Source organism: Salvia hispanica, chromosome 4 (genome assembly GCF_023119035.1).
Source record: "Salvia hispanica cultivar TCC Black 2014 chromosome 4, UniMelb_Shisp_WGS_1.0, whole genome shotgun sequence".
In the NCBI taxonomy this organism is placed as follows: Eukaryota; Viridiplantae; Streptophyta; class Magnoliopsida; order Lamiales; family Lamiaceae; genus Salvia; species Salvia hispanica.
The window spans coordinates 29,733,004-29,745,738 of NC_062968.1; the positions used below are offsets into that span (position 1 = coordinate 29,733,004).

A 12,735-nucleotide genomic window follows, 5' to 3' on the forward strand; every position below is an offset into this window, starting at 1 on the left:
CTAAAACGACGTGCAGCAATGCTCCACTTGTATTAGAGTCGTGTTTAAACTTCTAATGACGTTTATTAATTAAACTCTTTAATTAAAACACTAATTGATGATAGCAAAGTAATCGTTTTAAATAATGAAAATAATACGCGTTTTGGACTTGCAGAGATTTTTTTTTATTAAATTGGCTAATGGTTATCATGTTTAGTGTGAACATTTAATTAAGGATAATCATAAACATAGTCGATAAGATTGTTGATTCATTTATTCTAACAAAGCATTTTGAACTAACATATGATTGTATAATGAGAATGATTGGGTTAGTTGTAAGTTGTACCTTGTCAATTTTGAACAACCAGAACTCTAGGGTATTTGGTATGGATAATATCGATATATAATATATTTATAATATTTTAATATTTTGGTATGTGTTTGAATGTACGTGCATCCCTATCTGATTAAATTCTAAATGAATATTGATAGATTCTAAACTAAACTGAGGCTATTAAACTTCAATTTACCTCTAATTATTAAGGAATACACTATTTAACTAGTAATTGTGGTCTTCACACCCCACGCGAACTTTTATTTAGGAGTATCTTATTCTATTAAAAACACGAGGTCCTATATTTATAAAACTACGATCCAAAATATTTTATACTAGTACAACTTTTTTTTGAATACCACCTCTTAGATGGGATTTGTAATACGTATAAAACATAATTATATCATATGGAGTAGTATTAACTTATTATTCGATCAACTAAATAAAATTTAATAACATCGATAATTAAGATTATAGTTATAATTTCACCATGATTTTCGACGAGCTAGTTAGGACATAGAGTGATCTTTTTTCTCATAATTTAATACATTGTGTATCAAATAATGAATTATATGGAGTATATTTTAGATACTCTGCTAATCATAATGTCAATATATAGCTTAAATGGATAAAAAGGCATAACAATCACACATCAAATATGTACCTCGCAAACTAACCCAAAAATAAACAAGCGGCAATTGAATTAAATTAAAATATTCCTTTCCAATGGATAATATTTAGGGGGCTACCATTTTCCATGATTATAATGTATATACTAATTAATTGCAAAAATAATATATTTTGCATAAATTAATTTTGTTGCTACATAACATGGTGTCTGATTTATAAACGATTTTTGGTAAATGTTTTGCTTATATATTAAAAATGCAGATAATATTATTTTGAAGTACCATATTTGATAAGTTTGATTTAGTTGAAGAGTGCTTCAATTTGATTTTAATCAACACATTAGACTAAATTTCGGAACATATCATTAAAATATTAATGGCTAATTTCGTAAGAAACAGAAAAAAAGATTATTTGAAGAATAATAATTTATTCTACATATTATAATCCATCTTCTATTTTTCTGAGTTGAGGAAAAAGGAATTGAGGATCGTACGCACTAAATTAGTAATTTATGGAACAAGATCTAGTATTGTTTGGTGACATAATAAAGCAAACAAAACTGAAGTGACATATATTATTACTTACTTAAAATAACCATAATCAACAAAACTTTGATTAACAAATTCGAGTGGCGTAAATTTAAAGAACATGGAGATTTTGGGAAGATTAACTCTACGTTTGACCAATAATACAAAAATAGCAACTTGATCCCATTTGCGTCAGCATCCTTACATAAAATAAGAATTCATAAACCTAATGATGATTATTACATCTATTTACTTTTTTGTTGTTTAATCAAGAAAGCAAAGTGGCCACTTTTGGCAACTTCCTCCCATCACACAATGCGACAAACTTAATTTAATCAAAAAATTGATTTCTTCATCAAAAAACCCTTCACGCATCTCCACCGATCGTGGTTTTCACATTCACCCCCTTAATCAAAATTGAATCTTTTTTCTTCTTAGAAGAAGAAATGGATTACAGCACCACACGCACCAAGAATTTGGTGGGATTGATTGGTTTCAACAACATCATCAACCCCCATAATTTTCTTTAAAATTCTAATAATCTAATGGCAAAGATTCGCAAGTTGGTGTTCTTGAAAAACTAACATTTTTAATGTTTGTAAAGAAGGGCTTTCTTTGTTTTTGTTTTCCTTGTTTGAAAGAGGGTAAAAATTTGATCTTTTTTCCAGTGAATATTCATTGGATTTGACAAACTTTTTCCTTGGTTTATCACTCAACTCATTCTTGTTCATGAGTGTAACTATGCAAGATTCACTTTGTGTGTAGTGTAGTGTTGGTGGTAAATCTTAAGTTTTTCTTGTTTGTTACAGTTGACTATGGAATGGGAATCCCAAGAGGGTAGGCCCATTGCTTGGTAACAACTAACAAGAATCTTGACAGATAATCACAAGTGTGTGTGAGAGAGAGAGGAGGAGGAGAGAGAGGGATCTCATTCTCAAGTTTGTACCACATAATATAGATCTCAACCCTCAGATTCATACAACTTAGCCTTTTTTCCTCCTCTCAATTCCAAAAGTTCCTAAAGCCTTTGAAAGGAATTTTTTAGGAGTCAAATCAGATTCTCTCATCAATACCAATCATCAAGAGGCTCTCTTGGGATTGATTCAACAACCAAATTTCTGCAAATCGACAAAGCTTCACCAAGGGTAAAGTTTCATGTTTTTGAAGTTATGTAGCTTTTCATAAATGAAGCTTCAAAACCCAACCTAAAAGTTCATGTCTTCAACCTTTTTCCCCAGAAAAAGTTTGACATGTAGGTTCAAGTTTTAGTTGGTGGTGTTGATTTAGTTGGTTATTTTCCCAGATTTATCCATACTAAAGCTTTGTTTTTTTCTGCCCTGATTAATAAAGCAAGAATCTTGGTGAATTGAGATCTTTTTTGCCTATAGAAAAAATCTTTTGAGAGTTATTACTTTGTGTGTTGTGATGTTTGACATCCTCAATAATAACTACATGTTTGAATAGTTATCATTGAATGATCAATATGGGGTTGTTGAGCAATAACTTTTCCCAGTCCAACTTGATGAATTCATTACAATCTACTACTGCTGTTACTTTTCAACCATTTTGCTACTGGAGTTTCTCATATTGTTCATAGCATCTGGTTTGATTGCTTCTACTACTGAAATCACGAGTCTTGCTTGTTTGTGATTGAGTTTTGCAATTGGAGTTTATCATAGCAATTGTTTGTGATTGAGTTTTGATTGGTCTGATTAAATTGATTCAACATTTTGAAAGCAAGAATCTTGATTGAGTTTGGATTTGTCTGGTTTGATTGATTCTACAGTTGAAAAGCAAGAATCTTGCTTGTTTGAGGAGTATCGAAGAAATCGGGTGATGTTAGCAATGGAGGAAGGTGTTCTTCCAATGAGTAACATCCTCAGCAGTGCACCTGATTCCTTGATGGACTTTGATTACATGGATGAGCTCTTGTTGGATGGGTGTTGGTTGGAGGCAAATGGATCTTCCGAATTCCCACATTTCGACTGCACAACCCCGGTTTCCCCCTTTGATCCGTGCTTCTCCTGGCCAGCGCTCGAGTTCAGCAATGGCGAGCCCCCATCTAAGGTTGTCCAGGATGAGAGGAAGAGATCATCCTTCCCCGAGAATCTATCCATTAGCCAATCCCGAGGCACCCGGAAATCACAGCCCTACGTTGACATCATTCCCAACCCCGGGGTTTCCTCTGCTGTGGAAGGCTCCGAGCAGAGCAAGAGGTGGTGGATCGGGCCACGAGCTTCATTGTCCGTGATGGAGAGACTGATCCAGGCAGTTGGCTTCATGAAGAGTCTGTCCGGGAATAAGGATGTTCTTATCCAAGTGTGGGTGCCGGTTACCAGAGGAGGCAAACGCGTCCTCACCACCAACAACCAGCCTTTCTCCCTCGACCTCAACTGCCCGAAGCTGGCTCAGTACAGAGAGATCTCTGTGAATTTCCTCTTCCCTGCAGACGAACATTCCAAGGACGTCGCGGGGCTGCCTGGCCGGGTGTACAGGAACAAGGCTCCCGAGTGGACTCCTGATGTCCGTTTCTTCTCGTGGGAGGAGTATCCTAGACTTGGCCACGCGAAGCAGTTTGATGTCCGAGGCACTCTTGCTGTCCCGATTCTTGCACAAGGCAGCGGCGATTGTTTGGGCGTGATTGAAGTGATCTTGACCAAACAGAAGATCCAATACCGGCCAGAGCTCGAAAGCGTCTGCAAAGCTCTTGAGGTCTTTGCAAGTTTACACCTTCATTATCTTTGGCTTTTTGAGTGTTTTATCTTAGAATTCATTTTCTTGAACGCAGGCTGTGGATCTGAGGAGTCCTGAGCTTTCAAACACTCAGAAAGTTCAGGTAATTATCTCTGCATTCGAACGATCTCTCGATATTTTGATAGAAATCTATAGGGCTCAGCTCTCTCTATACACCGATGTGGTCCATTAGACTTTCAGTTCTCTTTTTATACCGATGTGGGATATTGTTATAGTTATTTTTGTTTCGTCTGCCAATACAATTTGCAGGCATCTGATCTATCTTACCAAGCTGCGTTGCCTGAGATTCTCGAGGTTTTGAGGTCCGCATGTGAGACTCACGGGCTGCCATTGGCGCAGACGTGGGTGCCCTGCGTCGTGCAGGGCAACCAAGGGTGCTGGATCTCGGACGAGAACACCAAAAACTGCGTTGCGCCAGTGGAATCTGCTTGCTACATAGGCGATCCTCGGATCAAGGGGTTCCACGAGGCCTGCTATGAATACCACTTGTTGAAAGGCCAAGGTATAGTCGGGACAGCGTTCCAGACGAACGAGCCTTGCTTCTCGCCTGATGTGTCTGTGTGTAGCAAGGCGGATTACCCTCTCTCGCACCACGCAAGGATGTTCGGACTGAAAGCTGCGGTTGCCATACGTTTGAGGAGCACCTGCACTGGCTCGGCCGACTTCGTCCTGGAGTTCTTCCTCCCGACAAACTGCAACAGCCCGGACGACCATAAGAGGATGCTTACTTCTCTGTCTACAATAATCCAGAACGTTTGCCAGACATTACGTGTCGTCACTGACAAAGAGTTGAAGGAGGAAGCTGCAATCTTACCACGAGAAACGACGTTAGCAAAGTCCCCTGAGACTAGGTTAGGCCCGCCCGAAGGCATGGTGTTCGTTGCAAACACTCCTGTGTCTTGTGACACGGGAAAAACGGGTGAGAAGAGACGGATCAAGGCCGAGAAAACCATCACACTCGAGGTTCTTAGGCAACACTTTGCCGGAAGCCTCAAAGATGCTGCAAGAAATCTTGGTGGTGAGCACTTTTTTTCTTCCTTCAAGACCAATGATACCCATTGATGTGTTATGTAACGTCTTTCGTGTTAATCGGAATTTCAGTGTGTCCAACGACGTTGAAGAGGATATGCAGGCAAAACGGGATACAGCGTTGGCCCTCTCGTAAGATCAAGAAGGTCGGCCACTCATTGCAGAAGATCCAACGAGTGATCGACTCTGTTGAGGGTGTTCGGGGATGCCAACAGAGTCTTCAGATCGGATCGTTCTACTCCAACTTCCTCGATTTGGCATCCCCGAATGCCTCAAGAACGTCGGGCGACGACAGTATCAGTCCCAACCACCCCAAGCCCTCCGAGCCACAGCCGGAGAGCAGCGTGTTGGCACCCCCGCCCGCTGCATCTCTTTCCCCTTCCTCGTCGGGCAGCCAGACCTCGGGCACGAGCCAGTGCTGTTCCAGCGGGGCGCAGCAGAATTCGAACCCCTTGAGCTCCGGAGGCCAGGACAACGCGTCTGGCAAAGACGAAGCAGCCAACAACAAGATACTCAAGAGGACTCGGAGTGATGCAAATCTACACTTGTGGAGTGATGGAGCCAAACAGCCCCTCCCGAGGTCCCACAGCCACGTGTCGTTCTCCTGGCCGGATAGGCCGGGAGGCGCCCTTCCTGCAGGGGAGGAGAGAGCACGGGAGAGGGACGGGCCGAGGATCAAAGTCACATATGGAGAGGACACCATCAGATTCCGGATGCAGAGCAGCTGGAGATACCATGACTTGCTGCACGAGATCTCTAGGCGGTTCGGGGTGGACAATGCCGGTGGCTACCACCTCAAATATCTTGACGACGACGCGGAGTGGGTGCTGCTCACGTGCGATGCTGATCTGGAGGAGTGTGTCGACGTGTGCTACGCAACGCGAAGCCAGACGATCAGGCTCGCCTTCCTTCATGATTCGCAGTCTCAGCTTAGTAGGTCTTTGAGCATTAGAGGTGGTGGAAGTTTGTAGTTTCTGCTGGAGTTTGAGCAGTTTGGAATCGGAGTTCTGTAGACAAAGTTATAGAACAATTTGCATTGTTCTAGCTCGAGCTCGTTAAATACTCGTTTAAGGGCTCGAGTGAAAACTACACAGGATAAGATGTTCATTTGTCTTCTCCAAATGTTGAAATTTGAAAAATTCTGTGGAATTTGACGTCTGTAAGCAAGAACGGAGACTTCCTTTTTTCATGGAAATTACTGTAAAACTTGCATTGTCCTTTAGAAATGTGATAAATTTCATTGTGATTAAACAATTGTTGATGAAAATGAATGTACATTATTAGAACTCTCTATTCTATAGTTCCCTCTGTTTTAGAACTTGATTTTTCTATATCCCTAGTATATATATACTGTATTTTTTTATTTTGGAATACTAGACATGAAATAGATCTTCTAAAGAACAAAACGTTTTTGAATAAGCCAATTTATTTGGGACAATGCAGATCAGTTCCTTTTCCTATTAGTGAATCAAACGTGTTTTCGCATTGAAATTATTTGCTGATGAAGAGATTTCAAATGAGTTTCTTGCGTCATAGTTATAGTCTTGGCAGTGGACAATACAAGTTATAATGCAAAATTGAGAAATGTAGTTTTCATAGGCGGAGTAATTAAATAAAGTAAAACATTGATTTTATTATTAAAAAGGCAAAAATACGCTTTTCCCGCTAACTTGGCGGGAAAATTGAAAATTCAGAATACCAAATTCAACTGCTTGAATTTGCTAATTTTATTCGTTGTTTATGTGATCGATTATTGAAGCAACATAGTCTAAACCGTTGTGATTACATTTCTTAGCTTCTTGCAGATACAGATCGGTGTGTTAATCAGCTTCCAAAGGTGGATTTCGTATGCCCAATTATTAGCTGAAGAAGAGGTGTGTGAATTATTTTCCTGCATAATTTTGAAGTGGAAAATTGCTGAGTCGATTGTGTTTTATTTTCACTAGCTCGTCCCAACCGTGTTCCAACACGCTGCAAATGGGGTTGGGCTCTTTGATTCAAGCGACGATGCGGATAAGGTATTGTGGCTGGTGATTCTAGCAGAATGTACAGCACTATTCAATTAGCCTAGATTTGTTCTTCAAATCGTGCTGATATGTTCTTCAGATTGTGGTGATTTGCTCTTCAGATTGTGTTGATTTGTTCTTCAAATTGTGCTGATTTGTCTAACCCCGCAGGTGGAAGCTGGTTCGAGAGCCGAGCCGCCGTTCTGGCTGGTTCGTGAATTGTATTTGAGACAGCTTATATTTATAAGGGTTCCTCCTTGTTTTGATAGAGAGTAATATATCTCATGATTCTCATTCTATTTAGCCCTAATTTATTGAGATGTAAAATCAATTATAATGCTTCGGTTTGAAAGCTAGGGCTATGAAACTTATTACTATATCTGTGCCAATTTGAAGTGATTGTGAACATCTAGCTTAGTTTTTGTTTCATGATTTGTTCATTGCTAGATCTAAAACAAGAGAAGAGATTGCATGTGGATTTAAGAAGCCGGTCTCCATATTTTTATGAGTTGGGGTGTAAGATTGCAGTATTGTAAGTCCTTCCAAAGGTTTCTGTAGTGTCTAAAAATTCTCATTTTCACCTGTATATACTAACCATTTCTTTGTGACTCGGTGGAAATTAAAAGAGAATTACTCTCCGATACTGTTACCTGCATTGAGCGTATACCTCATATTACAATTGAATTTTGTAACTTGAACTGAAAATTCTTAGTTCGTGTCGTTTCATAGGTTGAATAAAGTCTATGGATGTTTTAGTTCAATGTGTGAAAAGCCAGTCAAGCACATAAGCTTATTCCTTAACCATTGTGTTAATTCCATCAGTTGTAGTGTTCAATAATACAATGATAGATGCCTGTATCTAGCTTCAGGTTGCTGTTGTTGCACTGTTGTGCTTAACGGCTTAAATTATGTCACTGGTACACCATCAAGATGCAGTCTGTTTCGTTGCAGCTGTTGATTGTTGTGAAATGTATAGGAAAGTGAATGACCATTGTGTCGATTCCACCAGTTATACCTGTATCAAGTTTGCTCCCCCTTCAGATTGTGTTCAAAAATACAACATCTAGTTTCAGGTTAATGCCATTGCACTGTTGTGTGTAACAGCTTAAATTATGTCACTAGTACACCATAGAGAATCATAGATGCAGTCTGTTTTGTTGCAGCTGTTGACATTGTGTAAGTTCTTGATTTGTTTTGTACAAGCATGTTAGCTGCAGTATTCCGATTTCATACCATGCATTATAATAGGCGATAAAGTTATCACTCAGCTCACTTTCTTGTCTTTTAATGACAGAACCAGATATAGGGACGTGTTGGTTAAGGCTCATACGTTGACACTTACAATGACCCCCAAATACTTGACACTTTTAACTAATGAAGAAACAAAATGTGAGTCTGCAGAATTTGTGAACAGTTTGTACATAATCCACTTCATAGCTGAAAGTTTCTTTTCTGGTAATCTTTGACCATTAAAGGATATGTTCCTAATGGCTTTGTTCTCTGCTTATTTTTGAAGTGTATGAAGCCGGTCAATCCTCGATAGCTGCATTCAAGAAATGGCGGATGGGTGGACCGAGATTTCAAGCAGCTCCTGTACTTGGGAGGAAAAGAAAGCCAACTTAGATGGAATTCACATTCTCTCTTATCCATCCCAGGTCTCCAGCCAATATGAGTTTGATTTTGATACTTGAATGTCAATTCCAGCCAAATATTGTGTCATGTAGAGTTTCAAATGAGGTTCGATTTTACTGATTCAATTAACTGTAAGTTGTTACATATAGGAGGGTGATCTTTTGAGAACTATATTTAATATGAGACCATAAAACCAATCTTAAGAACATAATATAGATTTAACCCTGTGAATATCAATATTTAATATACCATGTCTCAGTCGAAGGATAAAATAGGGGGCAGAAAAATATACACACTAATTAACAGTTAGCAGTAGTTAAAATTAACCACTCCACTTATACTCTCCTTAAAAATTATTTTAAAATTTTAAATTTCACATAACTCTTTTAACTTAAATTATTCTTTTTACAATGTATATTTTTAAAAATAATTTTATGAGGAATGTCAAATAAAGAAGTTCGATAATGTTATGTTCCATCATTTTCATCTAATTTTGAATAACAATAAATATTAACATATCTATTATTGATATATCAGTATTATGCATGTACTAATATAAATTGATTTTATGTGACACAATATCAGTATATCTATATAGGTTTGTGTTAAAATGACAACCCCTCTTAAAGTGACATTGTGACACCACTTATACAGCAATACTATAAATGCTACACAACAATATTACAAACACTACACAACAATCTATAAATTGTTGTATAGTGTGTCGAATATTGCTGGACAAGAAAAATTGATGTATAAAGAGCAGCAATTTGCTGGCCGAGTTTTTCAGATTTTTTTTTCTTTTTTCTGCCATGTGGCAGCTTATTATTCATCCACGTGTACAAATGTTTGGCTAGGAATGGTGGTATGATGTTATTTTAAAGGGTGGTGACACCCTAACATGCCCCTATCTGTATATGCCATAATGATTTTTTGTGTCATATAGTGCATAGATATCAGAGTATCAGTATTATACATATACTACTATTTTATTTCAGACATAACACATACTCTTACTAATCTACATCAGTATTATACTCAATCCTGTCTCGCAGTATGAATCATATTTGATTTAGTCATGAATTTTAACAAATATAAAGAAAAGTGTGTTAAATAAGTTAGTGTAACTTTTAATTTTATAATAAAATGTGAATGAAATAAGTTGATGGAATATGAGACCTATCATTGATAAAAATGAGATATGACTGACATTGTGGGACATATAAAAATAACAAAATATGACTCTTATTGTGGAACTGAGGGACATGCATTCAAGCTTCTAAAAATTAAACAAACACTTAAATAAGTGAACAAGAGATAAATATATAAATAGAATATACATAGAGAGAGTGCAAGGGAAGAATACTCTCCCCTAAAATTATAAAAATGCGATAAAACAGTTTCCGAATAAGACAGCAAAAGCTAAATAAAAAATAAAAAAATGAATTTATAGTCATGATTAGGAGATTTTCAAATAATTCAACTTCTAACAAAAAAGGTTAAAAGCCTTCTCGCAAATAATTTGACCAGCAGCCTATGATTCGATTTAGAGTTAGACCACGTTCGCAACGGTATACTATATGTTATTTAGGTTCTAATCATTAATTCATAATTTTGACTGATTTTAATTATCTAGAAAGTATAATCATCTAATATTAATCTACACTGAGAAGATAGAATTAGATTCTGAAGTCCAACAATATTATATTAATATACTTTACCTTGCATAATGCATATATTCTTTTTTTACTTTCTAGAAGGAAAATTTATTTATGCATGAAATACTATTATATATTCCTAACAATTTAAAATTTAAGTGATGGAAAATAATTCAAATTCTAGAAACTACTCACTTTAAGAACTTAAATGTCTTATGAACTTACGAAATTAATACTAGTACTGTATAATAAGTTCCTAGAATTAAATTTTGAACTCATTGAATTAATTTGAAAGTCTAATTGTTTTTCGAGTTGGGAGATTTGAAAACTGAGATGAAATCCATACCTTCATGGCTTCTTATAAATGAAAAACACCAAAGCTTTTAAAAGAATAATACCGTGTTCATACTTGAATTATCTTTCCTTTTTCTTAATTTTCAATACCTGGCTATTCTTTAAGTAAGATAATAGTAGCATAAGTTAAGACGGACTTCATCTAGAATTACATTATTACTATTAGAATATTTTATGTTATTATTTGGTTATGCTTAAGATATACTTGTAGTAAAGTATTTAGTAAATAAAAGTAAAATTATCTTAAAGATTGAAATGGTCTTTAAATTATATGCCTAACAGAGCTAAAGTACTACTTAAATTTAATTTTTTAAATACAGACATTGGCTATATACACATATAAATAAGAAAGTCTTAGATATGTGTGTATATATAGAAAGAGGTGCATGCATATACTGACGTGACACAAGTAGGAATCCAACTGAGTCTAACCTTGAATTCACTGATATGTAAAACTTATATTAATGCAATAGGTGTTGATAATAATAATTAATAAAAAAAGGAACCTATAAAATACATAAATAGCAATAGTATTAGCCACGTGATACTAATCCTAATCTTTTGACCTTCTAATGGAAACATCTAGGAAAGAACATACTATAACACGGATTGAACATTGATTTGTCCATCTATACTTTCCTATCTAATTAGCTAATAAAATAATCCTACTTGTTCTTACATGCATGAATCTAGCTACTTCCACTCCCTCCCCAACCTATATATATACATATCATAACTTCGAACCCTAATTATCAACTTCATATTTTCCCAACAAATTAAATCACAAGAAATATCACAAACTTTGCACGATGTTTGAAAATGACGATTACTACCTCTCGGAAACGGATCTTGCCTTTCTCGATTCCATAAGAAGACATTTGCTGGACGAATCGCAGCCGCCCCACATGTTTTCCGGCGACACTCCACCTCTGGCTGCGGTGGTTGTGAAGCCGGAGCCGGAACTATCGTTTCCGAGCTTTGATGAAGCGGTAGCGGAGAGTGTTGGAGTAGCGGCGGCGCGTCAATACAGAGGGGTGAGGCAGCGGCCGTGGGGGAAGTTCGCGGCGGAGATAAGGGATCCCTCGAAGAATGGGGCGCGGGTGTGGCTTGGGACGTACGAGACCGCGGAGGAGGCCGCCTTGGCCTATGATCAAGCGGCCTACGCCATGCGCGGGTCGAGGGCGATGGTGAATTTCCCCTTGAGGGTTAACTCGGGGGAGGCGCCGCCGGTTAGGATTACATCGAAGAGGTCTGCTGCTTCTTCTTCGTCGTCCTCGGATAGTGGATCGCCGACAAGGAAGAGGAAGGCTGCGGCGGCGGCGGCTGATGGTGGACTTACAAAAAGGCCAATATCAGCTGTTTACCGATAGATGGCAAACTTGTTTTTTCTGATTCATATTCTTTATTTTTCCATTCACTAAATTGTTAGTACTACATTTCTTCAAATAAAGATGTTCCTTTTTTTTCTTTTTAAACCTACTTAGATGATATTATTCAAATTTATATGATATTTAATTAAGTTTATACACTCTTTAAAATAGTTTTAAGAGAATAAATGTCTATTTGCCAATTACACTTCAATTAATTCGACATGGTGAGTTAAGTAAGATTGAATTATATGAATGTTGTAAAATTGAATGAATAGTATAGCTTATACTTATATGAATCAATACTTAATCTTAGAATAATATAACGTATGATTAGTTTTGGTTTATGAGTCATGGCATTCTCTAGTGACAAAATTAATCTTAGATAATCTCTAACCAATTAAATCCCATGAACAATTTTTCACCTTCTGTATATACTCTATAGTTTGAAATTATACATCGAGC

General features: G+C 37.1%; 3 protein-coding genes across 3 annotated transcripts; all 3 read left to right on the forward strand.

Moving 5' to 3' along the window:
- Positions 1–2,026: 2,026 nt before the first annotated feature.
- LOC125220016 (protein NLP5-like) lies at positions 2,027–6,544 on the forward strand. The gene is made up of 5 exons (XM_048122124.1): positions 2,027–2,615; positions 3,257–4,182; positions 4,259–4,306; positions 4,474–5,242; positions 5,326–6,544. Exons 2-5 carry the CDS (start codon positions 3,307–3,309, stop codon positions 6,222–6,224), a joined length of 2,592 nt encoding a protein of 863 aa, XP_047978081.1. The 5' UTR covers positions 2,027–2,615; positions 3,257–3,306; the 3' UTR covers positions 6,225–6,544.
- Positions 6,545–7,028: 484 nt separating this feature from the next.
- On the forward strand, positions 7,029–9,016 carry LOC125220874 (the record flags this gene model as incomplete). Its single annotated transcript, XM_048123007.1, has 5 exons — positions 7,029–7,127; positions 7,200–7,271; positions 7,431–7,531; positions 8,554–8,648; positions 8,776–9,016. Coding segments are annotated over 5 exons (474 nt in total), but the record flags the coding sequence as incomplete, so codon positions are not given.
- Positions 9,017–11,671: 2,655 nt separating this feature from the next.
- Positions 11,672–12,371, forward strand: LOC125185141 (ethylene-responsive transcription factor 2-like). The gene has a single exon (XM_048081633.1). It carries the CDS (start codon positions 11,713–11,715, stop codon positions 12,271–12,273), a length of 561 nt encoding a protein of 186 aa, XP_047937590.1. The 5' UTR covers positions 11,672–11,712; the 3' UTR covers positions 12,274–12,371.
- Positions 12,372–12,735: the final 364 nt, after the last annotated feature.

Bases quoted from the DNA above. Each gene is read 5' to 3' on its own strand.
- LOC125220016 (XM_048122124.1), top strand. From the start codon at position 3,307: ATGTTAGCAATGGAGGAAGGTGTTCTTCCAATGAGTAACATCCTCAGC. The intron at 4,307-4,473 runs GTAATTATCTCT...TACAATTTGCAG, and splicing joins CAAACACTCAGAAAGTTCAG to GCATCTGATCTATCTTACCA. The intron at 5,243-5,325 runs GTGAGCACTTTT...TCGGAATTTCAG, and splicing joins TGCTGCAAGAAATCTTGGTG to TGTGTCCAACGACGTTGAAG.
- LOC125185141 (XM_048081633.1), top strand. From the start codon at position 11,713: ATGTTTGAAAATGACGATTACTACCTCTCGGAAACGGATCTTGCCTTT.